General features: G+C 44.0%; 2 protein-coding genes across 2 annotated transcripts in view; both read right to left on the reverse strand.

The window, feature by feature from the left end:
• Positions 1 to 611: 611 nt before the first annotated feature.
• LOC125756390 (uncharacterized) lies at positions 612 to 4,354 on the reverse strand. Its single transcript, XM_049411088.1, has 3 exons — positions 4,105 to 4,354; positions 2,686 to 2,911; positions 612 to 822 (listed from the first exon to the last, which is right to left on the reverse strand). Exons 1-3 carry the CDS (start codon positions 4,352 to 4,354, stop codon positions 690 to 692), a joined length of 609 nt encoding a protein of 202 aa, XP_049267045.1. The 3' UTR covers positions 612 to 689.
• A 3,569-nt stretch (positions 4,355 to 7,923) lies between these two features.
• LOC119374925 (intermembrane lipid transfer protein VPS13B) overlaps positions 7,924 to 27,445 on the reverse strand; it is a 50,226-nt gene continuing 30,704 nt past the window's right edge. The window contains exons 22-32 of the mRNA XM_049420481.1: positions 21,790 to 22,046; positions 19,264 to 19,411; positions 17,640 to 17,800; positions 15,274 to 15,470; positions 13,583 to 13,746; positions 13,080 to 13,213; positions 10,831 to 10,944; positions 10,189 to 10,290; positions 9,336 to 9,411; positions 8,508 to 8,586; positions 7,924 to 8,001 (exon numbers count right to left, since the gene is read on the reverse strand). Coding sequence (XP_049276438.1) covers position 8,001; positions 8,508 to 8,586; positions 9,336 to 9,411; positions 10,189 to 10,290; positions 10,831 to 10,944; positions 13,080 to 13,213; positions 13,583 to 13,746; positions 15,274 to 15,470; positions 17,640 to 17,800; positions 19,264 to 19,411; positions 21,790 to 22,046 — 1,433 coding nt within the window. The 3' untranslated portion in view covers positions 7,924 to 8,000. The remainder of the gene's footprint in view (positions 8,002 to 8,507; positions 8,587 to 9,335; positions 9,412 to 10,188; positions 10,291 to 10,830; positions 10,945 to 13,079; positions 13,214 to 13,582; positions 13,747 to 15,273; positions 15,471 to 17,639; positions 17,801 to 19,263; positions 19,412 to 21,789; positions 22,047 to 27,445) is intronic.

Here is a 27,445-nt window from a genome sequence, read left to right on the forward strand (position 1 = left end):
TTTCAAAATCTATTGACACTTACAATGGCCGGTTGACCGTCTCTTGGCCAAGTTCGACCGAAACGGAGCTTGAAAGATAGCTTTGCCGCAATACGGGGGGTGATGAAGTGAAGCATATTGAAATCTAGGGACCATTTCCAATCGGACGTTGACTATGTCTTGGCTAAGTTCGACCGTGACGGAGTTTGAAAGGCAGCTTTGCCGCAATCGAGAGTGTATGAGGTAAGCTTATTGAAAATCTGAAGGGTCACTTTTTAATCGGACGTTGACTGTTTTTGTTTTTGGGAATTCGAATAGTTCGAATAGTAAAATTCCATGCGTCGAATCGAATAGCAAACCTATTCGAAAAATATTCGAAATTTCGAATATTCGCACACCCCCTAGTTTTATCCTGACATCAGTGCTGAAAGAACTCACAAACAAAGCAATAACGTAAGCTCTGTCGATGAGATCAAAAATAGGTGATTGCCTCACCAGTGCTAAATAACATCATGTGAGTGAATGTAACGTTCAATTAACTATCTTTTAAGTTGCATGCTGAACGGTTTTAAAGGTTTCTTTTCTTTGGCCAGCGGCATCGACATTTGAATGTTTGATACCCCAAGGACTCACATAAAGTGGTGGTGGTGCCAATGCCTGATCCTGGGCTAAAGTCCACATGCCGTGGTCACCCGTGAGCAACCTGAGCTCTAGTCCCGTGCAGTTGACGATGAATGCCCAGGGCTTGATGTCCACCAGCACCGTGCCCGGATATGGAAGGTGGGGTCATAATACTGTTTCACGTGCAGCTCTGTCTCGGGCATCTCGGGAAGGCACTTGGGGCTGCAGGGCGTGAGCAATGCAAGAAAAAAATAAAGCACAAGGACGAATCGTAACATTCACGAGACAAATCAGTTTAGCTGTGAATGTTCCACGGACAGCAACCAGCAGAACTTGTTCTCTGGCTAGATGCTTCATACATGAACGAATCAATAACCACTGTGCTAAGCCCTTAAAGTGCGACTTCTGAAGAACTGTCTATAAATGTGCCAAAGATACATAACATTATTCCAAGGCACTCAATATTCAACTGCAACAAAAATAATGTCACAATACTTTGAGTTCTGTGTTTCATAGCAATTAATTTTTATTAATCTGTAAACAAATATCTATCTATCCCGAAGTCATGTAAGTCCTCTTTTCGTATAAGCAGAATTGAATCTCAGGCTGGAAATATAGTTCAATTTTATTTCAACTTATATCCAATTGAGCTAACGAAAATTATACTTTTGATGCGCCTTGCAGAAGGTGGCACGTCGTACAACTCGTCGAACATGTTAGTGCCTTCAGCAAGAAGACCGTATGCAACACTAGACTGCAAAATGAAGTTAAAATTAGGGGTGTGCGAATATTCAAAATTTCGAATATTTTTCGAATAGTGTTTGCTATTCGATTCGATTCGCACTGAAATTTTACTATTCGAACTATTCGAACTTCCCAAAGACAAATGCAGTCAACGTCCGGTTGAAAGTAACCCCTTCAGATTTTCAATAAGCTTCACCTCATTACACTCGCGTATTGCGGCAAAGCTGCCTTTCAAGCTCCGTTACGGTCGAACTTGGCCAGACATAGTCAACGTCCGATTGGGAAATAGTCCCTAGATTTTCAATATGCTTCACCTCATCACACCCCCGTATTGCGGCAAAGCTGCCTTTCAAGCTCCGCTACGGTCGCAAATGTATTAACTCAAGAAAACGCTGGTTCCAACATGGAGATAAAAGATGTGGCAGAGTTGGGGGTTCAATTAATGCTGTTTTGGACCTGAAATTTGGGCAGGAAGTCCGAAAAATCGGACGCCGAAGCTTTTTAGCATCCGAAATTTCAGATGTTCTTATATATCGACACCTACGAGGCAGATTTGGAACTCCGGACTTGAAGGGAGCACACCCTTCTCCGCCACATCAATTGGGCTTCCACAGAAGTTGAAAGAGGAGGAGAGGCTGAGGAAATGGCATCTTTGCCTATCACGTGTAAAGTGTTGTCGGCAACACTTTGGTTGCACCAAATCATGTACATAAATGCAATTCGGTCTCTACATTGCCTCACTCTTGATAAGAAAGACAATTATGAAATATGACCCCACCAGCGTTTCATCAACCTAGCGAAAAGAAACACTTTCATGTTGCGATCTCACAAGAACATACTTAGGGATTCTCTGCAACTTTTTCTGTAATTTCACTTCGAATTATTCGAAAAATGTTTAAGAAATATTCGAAAATTATTTGAAATTATTCGATTCGATTCGCACTCAATCTTTATTATTTGAATTCGCTTCGCACCCAAAATATTGCTATTCGCACAGCTCTAGTTAAAATAAAGACACATTTATTACACAAGAGGTTCAATTCATCTAAACATGAATGTATCTTACTCTATCTTAGCGACTAGTCGACACAACTAGCACAAACATGTTGTGTACACAATTGTGTACACAATACCTCAATAGGTCAACATGATGAACACATGGAACAAGACAGGAAAGGTAGCATTTGTCCCGTTGCCTTTCTTACAACTGAACATCATCAATCAGAACATTAGACTGTTAACAGTTTTCACTAACTGGTTCAATGAATGAACGAAATGATTGAATGAATGGAATGAATGAATGAATGAATGAATCAACAGAAAGTGCAGAAATGCACTGACCTTGGGTTGGTGGATGGGAAGAGCTGCGTGAGAACTCCTTTTTCCCACATGTGGTCCACTTTGGCTATGCGCTCAACATCGTCATAGGGCCACTTGGCCGCGTGAGGGGAGCCAAAGCTCCATTCCGGACTGCGCAGCCTCCACAGGTCTTCCGGAGGTGTGGTGGAGATTTCGTGGTCCAGCGTTGGAGGCCTCAGTTCAAGCGCAGGAGACGAAACACGCTTGCCTGCGCACGTGCAAGTGGCATGGTCAGAGACAGAAGTCGTTAGCTTAATTGTAGAATTTAATGTACTGAACAGTGGATCACAAGAGATGGAGCGGTGGAGGGCTCTCGGTTCGTTTCAGCCATTTGGGGTTCCGCACCCAAACTGTGACGTACAGACATTTTTGCATTCTGCCTCAGTCACAAGGTGGTCACAGCAGCTGGGAATCGATTGTGTTCATTGGTGTACCATAGCCACCGAGCCACCCCATTGGATAAATGACATTAGCAAACTTCGTAAAAATTGTCATATATAGTCTGCTCAGTACATTACCTGAGACAATAGAGACTGCATACTGGTTGAGCTTGCATGCAAGTGCAGGGAATATGTGTGCAGGTGTCTTCATGAACTCACTAAGGTAATGGTTTGGGCGTGTCGTTATTTCAAACATTATTCATGAACTTGATCACTGAACCTCGGAAACCATAACACTTTACGTCTGGTGGCAACATGACTGCAGTCTTGTACAATGTACACAGAACTCTTACAGCTGTAGCTCAACAGAATGTCTGGTAGTCAAAATGTAAATAAAGAATGGCAATCAAAAAAATTTAAAGACATTACTACGCCAGTAACATTGTTATAGTAAAGTATCATGGTATCTTGGTAGTATGTATCTTGGTAAACAGAAATCACATAGTAGATGAAATTGCTGCTTAAGATTTAAGTAGCGCACTGACGGACTAGGACAGAGAAAAGAAGGTGCACAAGAAGGTGAAATTGCTGCTTAAAATGAAACTGCTTCTAATTTTGGTTGGTTTGCATTTGATTGCTGTACCCCCGTACATCTTTCTAGTAAACGAAACCCGTTAAGTGGAACATATTTTCCTGGTCCTTTCAGGCTCCAATTAAAGGACATGCTACAGCATTACTAAAAGCCATTACAGAATCTACAATGGCTGCTGCCACAAAACACCCTTCGTCACAATCACACAAGGTCTATTATACGCTCGGTTCCTCCTTTGGGGTGGTCACACAAAACAAACCGTTCCACAAGCAAACTAAGAAAGGATTCCAGGCGTCAAATGCTTACTCCAGTTGCTTCGGAACATCTGTCAACAGCAACGCAAAAGACCAGTAATTGAAATGCACGTGCAAGACACAGAAGCAGCTTTCAACGCTCCAGCGCTTCGGCTGCTTTATTCCGAGCACCGACTGGTCCGATGTTGAAAGGTGAGACTGGACGGCGGTGGGTCCACAAGCAGAGGCCAGTCTTGGCCTCGGCCGGGAACCAAGAGTGAGTGATAGTGCTCGCCCTGCGGCTTCGAAGCCCGTCCTTCCGTGAAGGTGGACCAGGAGGCTGCAGGGCAATGGCTGCGCAGCACATGAAGGGGCGCGAATGCCAGCACCTGCCAGTGGCCATGAGAGAGCCGGAGAATGAGAAAAAAAATCATGAAGAAGCTCATTTGGGAGCTTGTCTCCCTTAACTCCTATACACGTGTGTGGAGCTATCGATAATACAGTGGAACCCTGATTATACAACTTTGAGGGGACCACGCAAAACTGCCGTATAACTGAAAAACTAAGAATATGGGTACTGACGCTCTGTGTTGCTCAAAAAACGGGTACAGACCACCTGAATAAGCCCATGGCACGACCTCGCAATTCTCTGAGGAAGCTACATTAAATTATTTTAAAAAATGACAGGTAAGGAGGAGACGTGAGCGAATCTTTATTCTCAACTTAAAAAAAAAGTCGGATCCAACGTCATATAATCGAGGTTTTCTTAATGCAATAGCTTTAAAGGGACCGACAACCAACTTTTGTGGTACCCGTTTTCTTGAGTGCAATGGGAAGCTTACCGGTCAGAGCTTCTAATCACGCAGTGGTAACGTGGAGAACGCCGTAAAACATTTGTAATCAGAGTTTTTCGATCTGCAGCGATTATGCAGTCTTAATATCACATGCTGCAAACAGTGAGAGGTGAGCGCGATAGCGATTATACGCCAGCAGTGGTGACAAGTTATGCCCTAAGTATGAAAAGGCAATGTTACGTTTGCAAAGCCTGCGGTGCCGCGACTACTGCTTTCTAAGCTATTAAATTATTTTACAATAGTATAGCGTTTTTATGGGGCTTCTTATAGAAGTACCTTTTGGCCGTACACAGGCGCTTTATCACATTTTAGTCAAGCCAAGCCAGCTAAGCTCGAAAACGAAACAAGTGGTAGGATACACCCGCAGCGCTGTTCATGAAGTGGTAGCAATCCTCACAGAACAGTAAGTCGATGGCATTTTGCGGAGCAGCAGCGCAAACTCGTCGTGCTACTCTTGAAAAATCCGATACGACGAGAGCAGACGAGCGAGCTACGCGGGAAACGCTGCCGGACGCCGCGCGCATGCGCCGCAGCCTCGTTTCACTGGAAGCCACGAAAAGCCAGCGCAGCATCTCATGCTTTACTTCTTTCTTACCTTAGAAACAAACGGGGAATTGACATAACATACATATTCAACTTTTCAGCCCTCGTTCTGGTGCGTGTATAAAAGCATTATGACCTACGTACAACAAAGTGCTTAAGACTGCATACGTCTGGTTCATGCGCTCGCGCTAGGCGGCGCGACATACGGTTTTTCGTTACTTTTAAACGCGATTAAAAATATAAATCCTACTCAGATCGCGAAAAGTATTCTGGAATCTGTCACTATAATTCACGGCCTTTTCGTTCCGCCAGGATCTAATCACCATTCTGGCCAGTTGTCGGTCCCTTTTAAGGATGTTTTGCCGGGACCGAACTGATTCACCGTAAAATGGGGTCTTTGCAAAACTGGGGGACGTATAGGTAATTGAGGTTCCACTTTAATTGCGGGGAATTACCTGCCAAAAACCACAATATGATTAAGAGGCATGCTGCAGTGGGGGATATATGGCTTAGTATCGTCACCTAGGGTCTTTTAAGGTGCACCTAAATCTAAAGGAACGTGGGTTTTCTTTGAATTTTGCCCCCACTGAAATGTAGCCACTGCGGGCGGGAATCAAACACTTGCCGTGAGCTTAGCAGCGCGGCACCTTATGTGCTAAGCTATCACAGTGGGCTTTTCTCATGTTCTTCATAGATAAAGACTGAATGACTTTACGCAAGATCATTTTTAAAAACGAACAGACGTTCTGAACTACTGCAGTAAATCTGACTTCTTGAAGGGTAGAACATTAAACAAAATCGCTGTCTTGATATTCAATAACCCTAAGCTGATTCATACACACTGTGATGATGCAAAACACTGCTTATAAAAGTGAACCTACCAGGAGATCAACCAGATCAGCAAGATCACGTGGTTTAGTTACAGGAGAGAGTATGCAGAAACAATGTTAATTTGGCATTCGTTCATGCACCTTTCCCTTGTATGCTTTAGCAGTGCGATCATCATAGCGAGTTTTACAGCGCACTGCCAAGATCAACATAAAAGAAGCAGCATTAGACGAGTGTTTACCAACCAGGAGATTTGCAGATGATCCAAAGCAGCCGCAAAACAATAGCACCATAGCTGGAGCTTTGCAGCATCATCAGTGTCTTGCGGTACCTGCAAAGAATGCACTGCCAACTTAGCTCTCAACAGTACCACTTGGTTTGTCATATACCATATTTTCTAGTATATAACCTGCGCAACATATACAGAAAATGCAGAGGGAAAGTCAGGTTACGGGATGCATGGTAATTTCCGTGTGCAAGGTGGCTTCAGGACAATACGCGAGCATTTTCATTTTTAACAAAATTTTCCTAGTTTGTAGTGGGTGTGTGGGCTTATATGCAGGAGTGGTTATGTCGAGAAACTACATAGCTAGTCTATACATCGCCAAATATACCTAGCCAGTAAATACAAATGTAACCCTAATTGAAAATGCTCATTAAAATATTGTGCACGCAATCCACACAAACAAGGAACAACATTAATAATGTGAAGGCAGCTCACAATTATAATGGCAAAAAGTCATACTAGAAATAACTCATTTTGTATACCAATTACGACGCTTCTTTCTTCAAAAACACAGTGCAGCTTCATAACAAGGAACCAATTAGCCCCCGAGTTTATCTTCCTGGCAATACACGTACACATTGCAGTGAATCTGCATCCGAGTCCAAACTCTCCATACAAACTATTGTGCAGATCTACTGGTGCACCATGCATGGGCAACAAAGCGAGTACAGTAAGGCCTAATATAACAAATACGGATATAACGAATTATCAGTTATAACAAAGTAAATGGAAAACAGATGTGCATCAAAACTGTGTTGCCTAGCTGGACATTAATAATGAATTTTCAGAAACAATGGAGTCACTTTCATGTTCAGATGCACCTCTTGTTAAAACGCTGGCTTCACTGTAATAGCACATAAAAAATGTAACAGACCTCGACAACCTTGGCCCAATCCTTTGAGCTCATTGCGTCGAACACCACTTCGCTGGACCAAGGCACAGCTGTTCACCCTTGCCTGTCCGCATGGGTGAAAGCCTGTCTCCTGAGCGAAAAAGAGTGTAGCCGGCGAGGGTTGACGATGAGGCTCCTACAGGTCTTGTCGGCAAGGTCGACCACCAGGGTACGAGTCTTTGGTGGCTGTGTCGACGGTGACTTGTTGTGTTCCTTGGCCCCGTCGACCAGCAAACTGAGCTGGACCTGAAGGTCCGTCACCAAGTGACTCCGGAGAGTGACTTGGCCAGAGATGATCACCTGCCGCGGAAGTTGTGACAAAGTGAGTGAATGGTCCAGTCACTTCTTGTGTTCTTTGCGATCTCTTTGGAAGGTACTGCAGAGCCTCCAGATTAACATTAAATTATTTGGGATATTTGGTCATGCATGAAATCTACGTAATTGGAAAAAACATGATAACAATATGCTCGAGTTTCGAACGTGACATGACATAATTTAACTATGGACATAATTTTTTTTCTGATGGACACTTGCCTGCATCTCGACCCCTTGCCCTCCTTGCATTCTGACCAGGACTGTAGGACACTGCCGAAGAACCAATGGGCATTTCCACTGCAATTTCCTTGCGCAGACCAGTGCGAAAGGGCTGCTCCATTTCCAGTGCTGGTTTTCTATTCCAAGATGCAGCATCTATGAAGAGAAATGCATAAAACAGAGTACCAATGTATGCCGCCAATGTCATTACTAGTGAATCTTTACCACTAAATCAATCACAATCAATCATGAGATTCAACATCCCAAAACAATCGTCCGATGCAATGAGAGGCATTGTACAAGTGGTCATCATCATAATGAAGTCGCATCCAACATGAGAATATCTTTGTTATACACAATTTTCTATGTAAACGCTCAGCATTCATTCATTACCCAATGGCACTTGTGAAGAAGATTAGCAGACATCTCAATCACAGGACTGCCAGTAATGAAGACAGTGTCACATTCTTTTTTATCTTTTCATAATTTCAGTGTGGTAGTACTTTTAGCAAAGCCAGGGCATCACAGGTGGATTTTTAGAACATCTAGTGAGCAATACAGAGAAGACAAGCATGTAGGACAAACGTCCATGTTGCTAAAAATAGCAGAAATACCTAAATAACAGTGCAAACATGCATTCGGCCGAAGTGAAAGGAGCTCACCAATGGTGCCTTGGTGCTCTTCCATTGTGTAGGCATGCATATGCCCCTGTTGAAGTGATATCTTCTCCACGGTTCCAGCCTATGGTGACAAACCGTACTGAAAAAGAACCAACAGGAGCTGTGAAATGACACTCCTTGCCTTTTTTTGGAAGTGGTACACCCAGTGCTATGGCGGTTTAGCAAAGTTTCTTTAACACAACGTCTGCACATCACACATACGTACACTTAAAAAAAATTACATGCATTGTGAAACATCGTTTTGGCTCTGCATAACAGAACGGGATGGAGAAAGAAACATGAAGGACAACCACAGAGTCCTCTTTGTTTTCTTACACGTAACATCTTCTTACGCACCACAAAAACCATTTTCCGTAACACCAGTAACCAACTAGCCCACCTCAGTCTCTTGATTACAAATGTTGGTACAGCCACAGAAAGGAAACTGTAGTACACTGTTAACGACCCATTTCTTCCTTTATCAGACGTGGTGCTTCCAGTTTCATAGAGAAAATGGTGCAACTTTGACTTCTGTTTTGTGTTAATGAAGTTTTTTTTTTCCACATATCAGATAATGATTTTTATTCTACAGATGTACCATAAGAAGGACTGATGGGTAAGAATACATAAAAATATCCATACATTCTTTCTTTGTCTGGATTTTGTTCTGTCTTCATTGCAGTAAGATACATTTAGAAATGTGATCTCTCCAGATGGAGTGTCACTCTTAGCTTATTGACACGGGGGATACCTTTGAAGCGTGCATACACTAGATGGGCCACACTTCCACATACAAAGTCATTTTAGAGCAAAAGGTTACGGGAAACACACCTGGCCAAAGCACACAGTGTCCGTCGTGTTGTTGCAAACAGCCACATAGCTGGGGAGAACGACCAGTGTGTGCATCCTGTAACAGACAGGCAGCCAATACATTACCTTACTGCAAGACTGAGCCTCACAGACATGAAAACTCCTCAAACGACATGCATAAGCAATGAAAGAGAAGAGCATTACTGGAAAATTGCACAACTCTGCGACGAGCTTCAAGTAACTACACACAGTCATGTTCTCTTGCATGGTGTTCACGGGAACATCACGAGGTTGTTGAGAGTTTCCTCAAACAAGGGTCGTACACTTAGCCATTGTTAATCATTCTGTGCCGTCCAGCCTTGAATGCACAGGAATCAAACGGTCTTATGTTCTGCTAGCTACAAGTAACTTCGCTGAATATTATTTCCGTCCGATAACAATAACAATGCATTAAAAAACTATTGAACATGTTTCTTTACCATACGGCAGCCACGTAAGTATGATCTCAAATAAAAATACCAACAAAAAGAAAGAGCTTCATTTTTCTCGTTTCCCTACCATTTGCTGGCATCCTACGGTGCACCAATGTACAATACCACACAACAAGCTGTTCATATAAGTGCGAATAATGGTTGTGCCACTCACAAATAATACTCAAAATACTGTATTCAAGACAAATTTAAGTTGGATTTGCACAGTGCACAACTTCAGACAGCGACACAGACTTAAAGTGCTCTTCTGTGCTAACTTAAGAGGAAGCATTGTCAACTTGCCCAATTTGCAGTTCAAGATAGCACATCTGCATGCACAACTACAATTTCAAGATAGCACATCTGCATTCAGTAGAAAGGAAAGAGAAATTGAGTCAGCGAACCGGGCTCCAATAGGAAGCTGCTGTGGAGAGTGTGTGCACCACTGGCTGGCAGATCCTGATAAAGCATGGGTCCAGGGATGCCTCAACTTCAATGCCAGGCTCCTGAGATTAAAAGAAAACATAAAGCAGTTTATAATTAAGCTTTTGTTAACCACAAGTTCACAACCATAGCAAGTGACACAGCATGAAGTCACAGAAACCACAGCAGAAATTAAGTGTATTTAATTGCAATCTAGAATATCAGGTGAGGGAAAATGAAAGTGCTTGAAAAGACCACTCGTCACGGGCGGGGAATGATCCCAAAATCCCTGCACTATACAGGTTCTGGTTTGCCAAAGAAAGCTACTGTGGCATCAACTCTCTCTGCCTACTTCCTTGTGTATCTGTGCGCAGGAGTAGCTCTGGGAACATTAGTCAGCGCTTTTCTCCAGCAAGGCAGTGTAAAAAAAAAGAAGCTCTTTTAACTGCAGATTTCATGTAGTATGTGATCTTTGGAGCAAGCAGCTGACAGCGATAATCGTGGTTACACAACCGAGCACAAGAATACTAATATGAGATATGGCAGTGTTGAAATTACGGAGTCACCCGTGGCTCAAATGAAGTTTCTATGCTGAGCTATCATTGTCAGATGTGTGAACTCACCTTGTTGAATGGCTGGCAGATGACGGCCGAGGCTTTGACACCAACGGAGTCGAGGACGCCGAGGCGGGTGAGGTGGAGTAGTTCTGTGACGTCGCACGACACGTACCCGTTCACCTAGCAGAACAAACATGCACACATAAAAAAGCTTATTAGCCATTACAAAACCTACAGATGAGAAGTAATGAGTGTGTGTACTGAAGATTGAAAGTGCTAATAATTGATCGAGTACACAGGTAGTTTAGGGCGCAGTGAATAAGAAGTTTACAGAACAAAACACCACAGGTCCCACATCTTGTAGATATGCAATGGCTTGTATAAAAAGTAGAGCTGTGCGAATAGCAAAATTTTGGGTGCGAAGCGAATTCGAATAATAAAGATTGAGTGCGAATCGAATCGAATAATTTCGAATAATTTTCGAATATTTCTCAAACATTTTTCGAATAATTCAAAGTGAAATTACAGAAAAAGTTGCAGAGAATCCCTAAGTATGTTCTTGTGAGATCGCAACATGAAAGTGTTTCTTTTCGCTAGGTTGATGAAACGCTGGTGGGGTCATATTTCATAGTTATCTTTCTTATCAAGAGTGAGGCAATGTAGAGGCCGAATTGTATTTATGTACATGATTTGGTGCAACCAAAGTTTTGCCGACAACACTTTACACGTGATAGGCAGAGATGCCATTTGCTCAGCCTCTCCTCCTCTTTCAACTTCTGTGGAAACCCAACTGATGTGGCAGACAAGGGTATGCTCCCTTCAAGTCCGGAGTTCCAAATCTGCCTCGTAGACGTTGATATATAAGAACATCTGAAATTTTGGATGCTAAAAAGCTTTGGCGTCCGATTTTTCGGACTTCCTGCCCAAATTTCAGATCCAAAACAGCATTGATTGAGCCCCAACTCTGCCACATCTTTTATCTCCATATCGGAACCAGCGTTTTCTTGAGTTAATACATTTGCGACCGTAGCGGAGCTTGAAAGGCAGCTTTGCCGCAATACGGGGGTGTGATGAGGTGAAGCATATTGAAAATCTAGGGACCACTTCCAAACGGACGTTGACTGTCTCTTGGCTATGTTCGACCGTAACGGACCTTGAAAGGCAGCTTTGCCGCAATACGGGGGTGTGAGGAGGTGAAGCATATTGAAAATCTAGGGACCATTTCCAACCGGACTTTGTTTCTTGGCTAAGTTCGACCGTAACGGAGCTTGAAAGGCAGCTTTGCCGCAATACGAAAATGTAATGAGGTGAAGCATATTGAAAATCTGAAGGGGTCACTTTCAACTGGACGTTGACTGCATTTGTCTTTGGGAAGTTCGAATAGTTCGAATAGTAAAATTTCAGTGCGAATCGAATCGAATAGCAAACACTATTCGAAAAATATTCGAAATTTCGAATATTCGCACACCCCTAATAAAAAGCTAATAACACTGGGATGATTCATTGCAGCATACAAAATACATGAATCATCCCATCTCTCACGTGTGTGAGGAGGAAGGGGGGTGTAAAAAAATTTGGTGCATGCGGTGATGATGCAGACAGCGCCCGCCCAGGAACACAGCTTGGATCATCAAGTGCTATGTTTAAAAGAGCTCCTTTTGGTTTAAACTCCATTTTATTTGAACATATTTCAGGTTTCCTTGGAACTTGAATTAACTAGGTTCCACTGTAGCAGTTCACAGTGTAGGGACACGAAACCGAATGCCACGATTTATCAATAGATGACTTAAGCAGCTTGTTTCCTAAATATGCCTATAGCAGAGCTATCTTGTTCAGTCATCTGCTTACCGCCCTTTCATAGCCTGGGGTAAGCTGTGCAACATTTTCTGCTCTCTCATTCCTTTCCTGAAAGAGCTTGCGACGCAGAAACACCATGCATCGATTAAAACACCTGTCCAGAAGTAGGATTATTTAAAATTTTATGGAAGCTTTCATTTATATGCGACAGATGGCACAAGATAGCTCATGGCACGCATCTCTCAAATTTTAACATGACTGGTGCTGGAAGCCCTATTATATTAATGCTATACTCATCACCATAGTTAAAGGGAATGGTTAGCATGACCACAAATTTTCACTGCACTGTTATGATGCGAGAACTTCTGTAAAGTGTTCAGCGACATATGGCCTTTAAATGAGGAACACACGGCACTCAAAGCACAGCTAAAAATCAGAGAAAAGAAGCTAGACAACTACTACGCTAAAGACCAGCAATGACATGCCAATAACATGGAATGCAGGCCAGTCTTGCCTACCCCAAGATTAATGCGATGCTCCCAGCCGGTGTAGGAAAGGCACAGGTGGTCCATGGATACTATGGCAAAGTCGAGGTTGGTAGGGCTTGCCGCCGAATGATCCAACTTGAATGGCCACAGTGCTGCTGAAGGAACTGGAACCAGAAGATGAACGTGACGATGAAGGAAAGTGCTTTTAATGAAAGACGAGATATACGCCAACCTCATAAGATTTCCAAGTACCAGTACATATCAGAGTGGACTAGAGGGGAACGCTAACTGATACAACATACATACACTATTGAAAGAAAGATTAGAAAACAAAAAGCAATGGAGGCAGACTTGATGCACCCACAGCAAAAGCAGTTCCCCACTTGACTAGCAACAATACAATCACAGCAAACAACAAACCGTAAGAAGATATTGTCACTGCAGGTTTTATACTTTTCCTTATGATTTCTGAAAGCAATAAGTAAACAATGGTGCCTTCCAGCATGCTGTGAATGTGATGAGTCAGAGCTCACCTTTCTGGTCGGTGGGGACGTTCAAGGTGACAAGACAGGAATCGACGGCCACACTCGCTCTTAGATGGGGCACCAGTGCTGGATCAAAGTGGGAGTCCACACGCATGCAGGCGGCTAACGCCAGGGGAGACATGGCAGTTCCCGAAGTTGGCTCTTCACTGCCCCTGCTGACATATCATCAGAGAGCGAAGAGACAAAAAGAGTTTCACAGTTTCAGTGTCGGATTGCCACACAGGATTTCGTTGCTGCGGCAAAGTGAAGTTACGTACAGTACACTTCCTTTAAGACAAGCAAGGAGCAGCGTTGGCAGTCTTTCTGTCTTTTTAACTGCTTGACCGAAGTTTATTGCATCAGTGAAAACTGAACAGAGGTATGTGAACAATTGTACTTTTATAAGGCAATCGTGTGCAGCAGAGTTTGTTTAAAACGGTACCTCATTAGGGCCCGTGAGAAACTTAGTTACACAGTGGAATATGTAAAATACTATCTACGAAGTGCTTTGAAGCAGGCACTTTTCAAATTGGTTCGTCATTGAAGGCGAAATGCGAAATCAGCGCAGCTTTAGGCGTATTTTTGGCAGAACACGCGCGTTCAACTTATCTGCTTTGCCACAGGCAATCTCACTGTGGAATGATCTTCCCGACGTGATAGTTTCAGTCACTAACAACAACGCGTTCCGCGAGAAACTACTCTCTCACTACACCTAGAATCATTTCATAGACATTTGTATGGATGTGCATATACTTGGTGACTGTATTTTCCTTGTAATCAATGTTCTATTACTGTTATTAGTGTCGCTGTTATGTTGCATTTATTTGTATATTTGAACTGTATTCGTTCTCATTTTTCTTTCTTTTTTTCTGTAAGCCCCCCTTACCCTATGCTCTAACGAGAGCCTGTAAGGTATGTTAAATAAATAAATAAATAAATAAATAGATAGGGGGAAATAAAGTGTCATGTTGCCATACTGTCTGGAGGCAGGCTTCTTTGCCAACATGAAAACCCGATCTCCTTGCCTCAATTCACAAGCAACACAAGCAACATTCCTTCCCTGCCTTTTCAACCCCCACATCAATCTTGTTGCTCGTCACAGAGTGGCAAATATGCATTGTTGTTTGGTGCATTTTGCACTGGATGATTGACCCAAGTCACATATCATAATCAGTGACACCACATGCAGTGCATTTTACATAATGGTATTCATGAATGAAACCTTGAATTTCCATACAGAAGTTGGGCTCATTAAAGTGAAAAGGTGCATGAAATATTGTCCAAGTTTTAGCTGCACTTGCACCATGAATTGGTTTGAGCTAACATGGTTGCCTGTTTGAACCATGTTTGTCTGTTTGCAATGCCGAAATCAGGTGATGGTCTTTTTGAAAAGAGATTACTGCAAGTGCCCTCTGAGAATATTGTGGCCTGATGCTATACAACCGATTCATTGTCATCCTGTTTAAGTTTAGAAGCTTGCCATGCTGTTGTTGAAAGTATATTGAAGCAGAATGAGGAGGTGGGGAGTGTTCCCAGCTGCGGGCGTTGTTACTGTATTGCTCAGGTCTTGTAGAGCTCAACTATTTCGCGTTAGAATAGAAGCCATGAAAGCACTGCACTTCTAGACCTTCTTCTTAAAGACTGCTTAAGCTCAGCTTTGGTGATTTTACAAGCTGGCGCAATAATATTCAACACCAGACCTCGTAGCTGGCTGCTCGGGAGGAAGGATGACGACCCTCCAAGTGTCTGCAACTGCCACGGGCGGGGGCTGATCACCAAGGAACGCCAGCGCTGGCAGCTCCAGGAAGCACGGCTCACTCTCCGACAACTCAAACTGTTGGCACGTTACAAAGATCTCTTGGCAGGGGTCCCAGTACTGGAGGTTGCACTGCAATGCCTGTACAAAGGTTTCGGAAAAAGAGGTCAAAATAACAAACACCATAAGGCAACGTAATAATCAGACATGCCTTTTATTTTTTACGCTGTCAAACGGCTGCATACTTGCCGAACAGTGAAAATTAAAATTCGTGAAAACCCCACAGACGACACTGGGAGGATAGCACACATTTATTAAGGCGGAAACCTTAGATGCCTCATCAAACGCAAAAATTGACCTTCAGCGTCAACACGAGTGATGCAAAAAAAAAACACCATTACGTGGTGATGCCACAACATAACATGACGTCACAGATCGCCAAAATTTGTGATGTCACCATGACGCCACTATGACGTCACATAACATGACGTCACATCATCGTCGCTTGGTCAAAGGTGAACTGGTCACGGAGGCAGTGCAAAACCAGGTGACATGCAGAAACCTTGCAATGCCTCCAATTTTGGATGCAGTGCAACACCACGTAAGGCGCAGGAAGCTTTTGGAGGAAGGGAAGGTCAATGCATCGGCTGAGAAGAAAAGGAAGGAGATGGCTTTTACCTTCATGTCATCTTAAGGCTCGTTCACACCGGTGACTAGCAACGGTCGTGCGACTAATTTAGTTGCAAAGCGACTGTTCGCAAACGGTCGCAAATGGCCGCTTTGGTAGCAAAGCGACTTGCTTTGGCTCAGTCGCTCGCTGCTCGATTTTTCAGTCGCAAACCTCTGAACGAATCAGATGGGCAGGAAGAGGACGTCAGCCTATTTTACGGGGCAACGGCAATGCGAGCTGTATACGAGCAGACGTGAATTCTATGTGGCGACTAGAGCTGTGCGAATAGCAAAATTTTGGGTGCGAAGCGAATTCGAATAATAAAGATTGAGTGCGAATTGAATCGAATAATTTCGAATAATTTTCGAATATTTATCAAACATTTTTCGAATAATTCGAAGTGAAATTACAGAAAAAGTTGCAGAGAATCCCTAAGTATGTTCTTGTGAGATAGCAACATGAAAGTGTTTCTTTTCGTTAGGTTGATGAAGTGCTGGTGGGGTCATATTTCATAGTTGTCGTTCTTATCAAGAATGAGGCAATGTAGAGGCCGAATTCTATTTATGTGCATGATTTGGTGCAACCAAAGTGTTGCCGACAACACTTTACACGTGATAGGCAGAGATGCCATTTCCTCAGCCTCTCCTCCTCTTTCAACTGCTGTGGAAGGCCAACTGATGTGGCAGACAAGGGTGTGCTCCCTTCATGTCCCGAGCTCCAAATCTGCCTCGTAGACATCGATATATAAGAACATCTGAAATTTTAGATGCTAAAAAGCTTCGGCTTCCAATTTTTCGGACTTCCTGCCCAAATTTCAGGTCCAAAACAGCATTAATTGAGCCCCCAACTCTGCCACATCTTTCATCTCCATATTGGAACCAGCGTTTGCTTGAGTTAATACATTTTGCAACCGTAGCGGAGCTTGAAAGGCAGCTTTGCAGCAATACGGGGGTGTGATGAGGTGAAGCATATTGAATATCTTGGGACCACTTCCAAACGGACGTTGACTCTCTCTTGGCTAAGTTCGACCGTAACGGACCTTGAAAGGCAGCTTTGCCGCAATACGGGGGTGTGATGAGGTGAAGCATATTGAAAATCTAGGGACCACTTCCAACCGGACTTTGTCTCTTGGCTAAGTTCGACCGTAACGGAGCTTGAAAGGCAGCTTTGCCGCAATACGAGTGTAATGAGGTGAAGCATATAGAAACTCTGAAGGGGTCACTTTCAACCGGACGTTGACTGCATTTGTCTTTGGGAAGTTCGAATAGTTCGAATAGTAAAATTTCAGTGCGAATCGAATCGAATAGCAAACACTATTCGAAAAATATTCGAAATTTCGAATATTCGCACACCCCTAGTGGCGACGCATATAGGTCGCACGCAGGTGTGAACATCGGTCGCTTTGAGTCGCTTTTTGACCACCAGTCGCAAACGGTCGCGCGACCGGAGCTAGTCGCCGGTGTGAACCAGCCTTTTGGCAAATGCATAAGGAACCTTGTGAGTTTTTTTTTAATGTTTCCCCTGAGCTCACACCTTTTGGGAGTTAATACAGATGCACAGTGCAACATCCTTACAGTGTAAGCACATCAGTTGTCCTCGTAACAAGCTTTTCATGTGCAGTAATTCATGCTATACTTTACAGGAGGAGGGCAAGTGCCCATTGTCACAGTCGACGAGAAAGGCACGGGATAGACGTCAACCCGAGTCAAAACTCGTGGCTCGGGGTAGCGCCAAGTCATCACGCCAGCATCCCCGTTCTTCAGTGGCCGCCGGAAGACAATCTCGTTTGGGTTGGGTGTGCCTAGAATGCAACAGCCAGTGAGCAAATGGAACATGAAGCATCGCTTGATTTAAGCAAGGCCCTGGACTGAGCTGGATGGAATTTTATATTAGGCAGAGTTGAAGCACGAAAGCACAAAGAGGAGAACCTTGAAAGATACTAATATACAAATGCGAGCATTCAACTATATTCTGTTGAGCAAAACAACACGGCAACATCCACAATGATGCAAAGTGCAATCCTCGTACATTAAGTCTCACTGTTTCACTCAATGAAATTTAGTTGGTAATAATCAGTGCTTCTCAATGTCTGTCTCCTTTTTTTAACCCTTTGAGGGTAGAATTTTTTTGCAAAATGCAGTCCAAAAATGTGTCATTCTTTTATTGCTGAAATAAATTCTTCGGATGATTCTATTTAAGAAAAAAATTGCCTAAAATTTTTTGTGTAACCATAAAGTGAAAAAAAAAATCATTTTGCTGTTACATACACATGGTTTAATCGCAGTAACATCAAGCAAAATCTTAAAAATAAACTTACACAATTTTTTATAAATAAAAATTACGCATTGCATTAATCAAAGCTCACAGACATACAAAAATAAGTGCACCAGAGTACTTTTCCGGTTAAACATGTTTGTGCTCCCCGAAACAGGAAACGCAACCATGGCGGCGTCGTTTGTGTAATTTAGTGCCACACGGAAATAGATGTCACCGCGGCCTGGGTAGCAATAAACGAGTCACAAGCGCTAACCCTTTGAGAAATTATAAACCAGACAGCAATCAGCTTTGCGGGTGCGAGAAGCGATAACCACCTGAAGGACGAAACCGAAACCAGCCGCACCACATGCACGCGTTCTGATGCGCAAATGAAAGCAGTCACGCCGCTTTGGAAAGCAAAAAGAAAAAAACCGCCAGAGAGACATCGGCGTGTGAAAAAAATTCCACGAATTGCCGAAGCATGCCAGCACATTCCAAGCAAGAGAAATGATTGAAAAAGGCACATGTTTTAAATGTACAGGCAATGTCAGACATGTACAGCGAAAACCCTCCAAGGGTTGTGTCCTTACAGGCCTCGTAAGACGCATTGGGTATGGGGGGCATCACAATAACAAATGATCATACACAATGAATACGTAAGATCATACAGAATAAAATGGCATAATGCATACACATGACCTCATGAACACATTAAAAGATTACACAACAATCATTCTAGAGGCAACATGATTACATACTAGAGTAAGAACTAAAGAGGCAGTTCGATGCATTATAAAAAAAAATACAATTAGAGAAAAAATTAAGATATATTTCGTACACGAGTAGGCAGTGTGAAGTAAAGTACATAAGAATACAAGAATGAGTAAAAAGAAATAATGAACTTATAAACAAGAGAGCTCACAAAATGCACATAATGAAAAAAAAAAGCGATACCCCCATCCTCCTGTCGTGCTTCAACTCTACTCATCGCTAAAATTGAAGACTTGCCATCATCTTGGATGTACTGGAAGCTGCCATTGCGGAGGTCATCACACCAAGATTTTCCCTGGGGACCTTTGGCAGTGGCAGCAGCCGCCTTGTGTGGAGTTTTCACTTTGCCATGGGGCGCTATTTTCTCGAGGCATTCTGTGACAGACTGAGAATAAGGTAAAAAATATGTTACGCAGCGCCACAGCTCTTACAAAATCACAAAAGTTTATATAATCAGAAATGCTTTTGACGACAGGCAATGCTGACATCGTTGCAATATAAGTAATAAGCTACATAAGTGCAAAACAGTATTACTAATTTCTAATGCTGGTGAATACTTTTGCAAAGTTTTCTGTTTGTTTTACAACCAAATTCCAGTTAAAATCAAAAGTGCTCACGGTCGGCCGGCTTTATATAGCAATGGCAAAATGTTAAATAATCAGCTTTGCTCCTACCGATATAATGATGGCTATGGGTGCAAAAACATCCAATGATCTCATAAAATGTGTGTCAGAAATACGGCACATCAGTGTCACGCAATATTATGTAAAGCATTGATAAAGTTCCAATAGTGCCGAATTGTAATCGTACACAGCATTCAACTGCAACCATAGAAATGAGAAAATTATGCTGATTCTCGAAGATACGTGACAACATTAAATTATCATTTTTTTTTTATCAATGTGCGATAGATGTACCATATACACTCGTGTGAGGGCCGCTTTTTTTTTTCCGCGATCTTGATGGGGTGCGGCCCTTCCACCGAAGTGTGAAATTTTTGTTAAATTTTCGATCCACGTATGCAAAAACCTATTTAATTATGCCATATATGCCCAACGATGGGATATCTGGCATCTCGCAAGCGGTTATACTATAGGCAGTCGTCAAAATGAACGGCGGCACAAAGGATCAATGGCGCCGGCAAGAAAAGCGGTAAGATCTCCCAGATAGTGCTGCGAGCCCGAAGCTCACAGACAGCACTGCGTGACAAAGCCGCAGGACAGCTATTGCCGTCTGGTAGCTCCCGTGAAATGCGCCATATGCGAGACGCGACAACGCTGCCGTTGGCTGGCAAGATCTTTCTTTTTGTTTGTTTAAAATTGGGACTGCCAAGTTGGGGGAGTGGCCCTTACACGAGCACGGCCCTTAGTCGAGGGTATACGATATGCCTAACCCTTAAGTGGCTAGAACTGTGCATAAGGTAGAAGTTCAGGGGAAGATGAAATTCTGAAGCGATGGAAAATTCCTGGAACACGGGGTATCCCTGGAGCCAACGTTTCGACCAGTGGACTTGTCGAAACATTGGCTCCAGCGACACCCTGTGTTCCAAGAAATTTTCAACACTAGAACTGTAAATGCCACATTTCTGTAAATAATATAAGCTGTATTTCCACATTATTTAACCTGTCCCTACATACTAAAACTTGCCCTGCCAGTCGTAACATTATTAAAAGGAGAAAAAAGAAGAAAAATAATAGGGGCACAAGACCTGCACAAGTAGGATAGCATACAATTGCAGACAGCCCACGCCTTCACTTAGTGCTTGGAATCTTTAATGGCTTATCATAAGTTGCATGTACACCCTTGCAATTTTTTAATAATGTCACGCGAACGTCGACCCCAGGATATGGCAGATTCTAATATTGGCAAGAAGCAACGAGATCAGCAATATTGTCACGGGGTCGTGATGTCGACGAAGGCAGCAGTCAGCAAGTCGAGATGAAACTCTTTATTAGGCCGAACTTGTGGCCGAGAAACTGAAAGCTACAGCAATACACTGATAGCGGCGGACAGAGCGTCGACCGTCGATCAACTGACAAGCGGTCAAGCGCGTCGGCTTTTATACAGACGCTATCGAACTTTCTAGCGATATCGGTGGTTGTTGCGCAATCTCTAGAATAAGCTCGAGTGTTCGCGTCTTGTGCGCAATCTTAACAAAATGATCTACACTCAAACCTCATTATAACAAAGTCGCATCTGCCACGAAAATAACTTCGTTATATCCGAAAATTCGTTATAAACGTTTATTTTTAACACTGTAGCTATGACAGGACTATTCTTCATTTACTTCGTTATAACCGATAATTCGTTATATCAGTGTTCGTTATAACGAGGTTAGAGTGTACAATAACCGCGAAGCTTCTCGAACAATGAGGCGCAGTTTGCGCTGAGCGTTGCTGACAGCCTTTGTGGGCGAAAGACCGAATACAGCAAAAGTAATGATAAGAAACGTACGTGGCAATATCATGATCAGGGTCACACAGGCTTTCCGAACACATGATCACACAGATAACGCTGATAGTGTCTATGCATTTTAAAGCAAACGACACAGCAGATGGCACTAGCACAAGAATGTGTCCTCTGCGCTTGCGCGTCATGTAGGAAATCTCGTTACTTCTCACCTATATTAGGTGCTACCATGTCCAGGGGTCAACGCTCACGCAATATTATTGCAAGGGTGTACACATGCCAACGTGCACATGCACATGCACATAAAAACAAACAAAATTTACAGAATGTGTTGTGTCGCATTCAAAGACTTACAGCAACGAGGTTTGTCGTGTGGTGAGCTGCCGTCATGCAATGCAGCAACTGCGTGGGCCCAACGTTCAGCGGAAGCATGTCGCAATGAACCCTCAGGACACTGTGTGCCGTCGGAAGACCAGAGAGCTGCTCCCAGAAGCTGTCGGTCCACACAACAAAGGTTGATGGTCCTGCCAAAGTCATGCACTGCTGACCGACGAGGGTGTAGAGCTGGAGTGACGACAGCGTGGTCCTGCTTTCAATGGTCGATGGAACACCTGCAAGAGGGCAAAGCCACGTGCGGCATTCGGAATTCGTAAACAAAACAGAGCCAACCAACAATCCCACAATACTCAGGGCAAAGAAAAAATATTACCGACAATTACGATAAGTACTCCTCAATGAGAGATTTCAGTGAAGTTTTACCGATGTTTTCATTTCCCGAGTTCGTTGGCAGTGGCAGCAATAGGCTTTGGCGGTGCCGACTGCAAATGCTCTGGAGCCACCTCATAGTCTCGTGCAGCGCTCTGCTTTCGTCCTCACATTCTCACCATTCTCTCCTTGCTCACAATTCACTTTTATCTTTTGCTGCGTTAATTCTCTCGGTTACGAGAGACGAAGCATGCCGATGCTCGCCGCAGAAACTATCATGAATGATTTTCCAGTGTATACTAGGCCCCATTTTGTATAGGTCTATACCTTGTACTTGTTACATATGAATAATGGCACGCATGACGCCTTTCGGCTGCGCGCAAATTGGAGGCTATCGGTGATAAGATCGGTGCGGCCACTATGCTGACTGCTTGCGTGCCTGTCCACGTGTCTATGATGTAACGCCCTTGTGAAGGCTATAAAAAGCCGGCAGCTATCTGTATTATGAGTCTTATGTCTTATGTTTCGTTCCTTGTACTGAGACGCCCCTGATGCGTCTAATAAAGCAGTAAGCCCCCTGCTATCAAGTTCGCCTGGTTCCCGTCTTTCTTTGTCACAATACAACAATGGCGACGAAGATGTTGGACATCGGACTACAGATTTAACGCCCACTACCATGGCGAACAGCGGCGGGATTCTGGTTCACCTGCCGGAGTTTTCACCGGAGAAGGGTGACTTTGAAGTATACGTGCAACGCTTCGAGGCATTCGCAACTGCTAACAAGATAGACAAGGAAACGAAGCAGCAGGTGTTCTTGACACTTATCGGAGAGGCCGCGTTTATCACGCTTCAAAATCTGCTTTTTCCGAAGACTCCCGTAGAAGCCAGCTACGAAGATGTTGTGGAGACCCTGCGAAACCACTACACGCCCAAGCGTTCTGTGGTAGTGGAACGGTACAAGTTCTACCGGAGAGACCAACGCCTAGGTGAAGGCATCAGTGACTTCGTCGTGGAACTCAAGAAGATGGCAGCCACGTGCAACTTCGGCACGTTTCTTGAAGAGGCAATTCGGGACCGCCTCATTGTGGGATTACACAACGACGCCATCCGGTGCAAGCTCCTCGCGACGGAAGACAAGGACCTCACCTTCGAAAAGGCCTACAGTGCAGCGCTGGGAATGGAAGCAGCGCAAGGACAGAACAAGGAAGTCCGTAGCAGCGACGCGACCAACAGCGCCTGTGCCACTGAAGACGACGTCAACTGGCAACGGCAGTCTTCTGCACAAGGTAAAAAGAACTTTCCGCCTCAAAGGACCAATGTTGCCTGTACTAGATGTGGTAGCTCACATGTCGCGAAGAAGTGTCCGCATTTGTATAGCAAGTGCTTTAAATGCTCGAAAACGGGACACTTGGCAAAAATGTGCAGAACTAAAATTAGATCAGTAACAAATGTAGATGCTACCAGTGAGGAAACTCTGTTGTTTAGAGTGGAAATGACGCCTAAGGCGGGGGCGTACAATGTAAGCGTACTGATTGACGGCAAACAGGTCGAGATGCAGGTCGACACGGGAGCCGCAGTCTCGATAATGAGCGAAAGTGAGTTCCGGAAATTGTTTCCACACAAGCACTGTGGAAAGACTAACGTAAGGTTAACAGCCTACAATGGAAGTTCGATTCCAGTAACCGGGCGAGTTGAAGTCCGGGTAACCTACGAAGGGAAGGACCACACTTTGCCGTTGATCATTGCGCAAAACGTAAAGGGGAGTGCCATGCCAAATTTGATGGGCCGGGATTGGTTGTCTCAAGTTAGGTTGAACTGGCAACAGGTATTGTCGGCAAATACAGTGACAACTGAAAATTCTTTGAAGCGAAAGTACATTGAAGTGTTTGAGAAAGGCTTCGGCGTGATACAAGGTTTCAAAGGAAGCTTGGTGCTGAAGGACACTGCCCAGCCAATTTTTTGCAAAGCGAGGCCAGTGCCTTATGCACTTCATGACAGCGTGGAAACGGAGCTCAGAAATTTGGAACAGGCTGACATTATCTACCGAGTCCAACACAGTGACTGGGCAACGCCCCTCGTAACGGTGTTGAAAGGCGACAAAAGTGTGAGACTTTGCGGTGACTATCGTGTGACGGTAAACCCGCACCTTAAGATAGATCACTATCCGCTTCCCTTGCCTGAAGATATTTTTGCGACGGTAGCAGGAGGTACAGTTTTCACTGTATTGGATTTATCAAAAGCATACCTGCAACTCGAGCTAGATGAAAGGTCGCAAGAAATTCTTACAGTGAACACGCACCTCGGCTTGTTTCGATTCAGACGTCTTCCGTACGGCGTGGCAAGCGCCCCTGCGTTGTTTCAGTCGGTCATGGACCAAATCCTAAAAGGAATTCCGGGGACCGCGTGCTATCTGGACGACGTTCTGATTGCAGGCAAAACTCGAGAAGAATGCGCAGAAAACACTGAGCGTGTTCTAGAGCAGCTTAAGAAGCATGGCATTCGCGCAAATGCCGAAAAATGCAAATTTTTTCAGAGCAGCGTTAAGTATCTCGGGCATGAGATTAGTAGTGCAGGACTTAAGCCGACAAAAGAAAAGGTTGAAGCCGTATTGAAAGCGCCCGAACCTAAGAACGTAGGCGAGCTACGCGCTTTCTTAGGACTTTTGAACTTTTACGCTAAGTTCTTGCCGTGTCTGGCCGAAACACTAGAGCCAATGCACAAACTGCTCAGGAAAAAAAATCAGTGGAATTGGTCCCAGGAATGCAAAGAAAGTTTTCAATGTTGCAAGAAACTTCTCTGTAGTGACGCGGTTCTCGAGCTGTACGATGCAGCAAAACCGCTGAAGCTAACATGTGACGCGTCAGCGCATGGCGTAGCTGCCGTTATCTCTCATGTGGTCAATGGGGAAGACAGACCGGTGGCATACGCTTCTCGAACGCTAAATGCAGCTGAAAGGAACTACGCCCACATTGAAAGAGAAGCGCTTGCAATCGTGTTTGGCATTCAGAAGTTTCATAAATATCTGTATGGCAGACAGTTTACTATCGTGACGGATCATCAGCCGCTCACCTACATTTTCGACCCAAAGAAACATGCGAGTTCCGTTGCAGCAGCAAGGATCCACCGCTGGTCTAATCTGCTTGCCAGTTATCAGTATACGATTGAGTACCGGAAGGGTGGCTCGATTGGAAATGCAGACGGGCTGTCTAGGTTACCGTTGCCGCGGGTGCCTACTGAGGAAGCCGTGAACTATTTTTCGCCCATTCCAGAGTTACCGCTGACGGCTAAAGAAGTAGCGAAAGAAACCGATAAAGACAGAGAGCTGAGAATGGTGCGTGAAATGACATGGCACGGGTGGCCGAAAGCAGTCGACAAAACTCTAGAGCCATATTTTATCAGAAGGTACGAACTTTCATTAGATATGGACTGTCTTCTTTGGAATAACCGTGTAGTGATCCCCAGTTCATTGCGACAGAGCGTCTTAGACTTGTTGCATGAAGAGCATCCCGGAATTACCAAAATGAAGATGCTTGCTCGCGGAATTGTGTGGTGGCCTAATATTGACAAAGACCTTGAGGAGTGTGTAAAAAAAAGCGAAATTTGTGACAGTGTCCGAGCTTCAGTTCCAGCCGCACCATTGCAGCAATGGATGTGGTGTTCCAACAACTGGGAGCGCGTACACATGGACTTCGCGGAAAAAGATGGCAAATCCTTTCTGGTCATGGTTGACTCGCATTCTAAGTGGGTGGAAGTCAAACTAATGTCCAGTACAACTGCGCAGAAAACAGTTGAAGTTGTCCGTTCCGTGTTCGCGTCTTATGGGCTGCCAGTTGAAGTGGTGACGGACAATGGTCCCCAGTTTGCAGGCTCCGTGTTTCAAGAATTCCTTCGCAAAAATGGAGTAAAGCACACTTTCACTCCACCTTACCACCCTCAGTCAAATGGAGCAGCCGAGCGGGCCGTACAGACAGTGAAAAAGGCTCTTTTAAAATCACTACTTGTGGATCAAAAGACCGACTGCAGCAGAAGCTTGCAGCACAAAGTAGATAATTTTCTTTTTTCTTACAGAACGACTCCTCATTCGTTCACTAATAAGACACCTAGCGAACTGTTCCTTGGAAGGAAATTGCGAACGCGTCTATCTTTGTTGAAACCAGATATGACTGAAGCAATGAAAAACAAAATGAAAATGACTGAGAGCATTGCTAACAAACGTCGCGGTGCGACTAGACTTTTTGCTGTGGGGGATGCAGTCATGGTCAGATCGGTCAGAGGAGAAACTATTAAATGGTTTCGTGGCAAAGTGATAAAAGTTGTGTCTAATGTTACATTTTTGGTCCGTGTGCGACAGCGCATAAGGTTCGTGCATGCAGATCATTTGAGGGCAGCAAACAGAGTGCCTGAGTGTACCAGTGATCACGATGTGCAACCTGACTGGGCATCGTTTCCCGACAGCAACAACCCTAACACACGTGTGGGAACTGCTAGTCCTCCTACTTCCTCCCCAGTGTTGCCGCGGCGCAGCACTCGTACTCGACGGCCACCGGACCGGTTTATGTACGAATGAAATTATGCAAAGGCAATGAGTGATTGCATACGGTGTTGTTTGTACTTAAACTGTACTAGTGCCCAAAAAAGTGTTGTTTATGTAATGTGACTTTTCGCCTAAGAGGGAAGGGATGTTACATATGAATAATGGCACGCATGACGCCTTTCGGCTGCGCGCAAATTGGAGGCTATCGGTGATAAGATCGGTGCGGCCACTATGCTGACTGCTTGCGTGCCTGTCCACGTGTCTATGATGTAACGCCCTTGTGAAGGCTATAAAAAGCCGGCAGCTATCTGTATTATGAGTCTTATGTCTTATGTTTCGTTCCTTGTACTGAGACGCCCCTGATGCGTCTAATAAAGCAGTAAGCCCCCTGCTATCAAGTTCGCCTGGTTCCCGTCTTTCTTTGTCACGATACAACAGTACTAAGCCACAATTTTGAAATCGCAGCGGGAGTCGTTACTGCACAATACTGGTTTGCCATGTCTTTCATTTATATTTCCTTGAAGAAGGGTAGGCATTAGTCGCATGGTTCACTGCCTTTTGCCTCCTTTCCTTGGCTTGTACCATAAATAAATTAGCATATTAAAGTCCTTATTATGGAAGCAAATAGTCACATGCTACAATAAGGCAGTGTCTGCTGCAAGAGCCTAATGGTCGAGTTGAGAGATGAAAGAATTGCTGTAGTCTGTTAACTATTCGTTTAACTTACTTACATATGCATGCTTTTTAGATGCAGCAACAGGTTTGTGTTCA

This window comes from Rhipicephalus sanguineus, chromosome 11 (assembly GCF_013339695.2).
Source record: "Rhipicephalus sanguineus isolate Rsan-2018 chromosome 11, BIME_Rsan_1.4, whole genome shotgun sequence".
Classification (NCBI taxonomy): domain Eukaryota; kingdom Metazoa; phylum Arthropoda; class Arachnida; order Ixodida; family Ixodidae; genus Rhipicephalus; species Rhipicephalus sanguineus.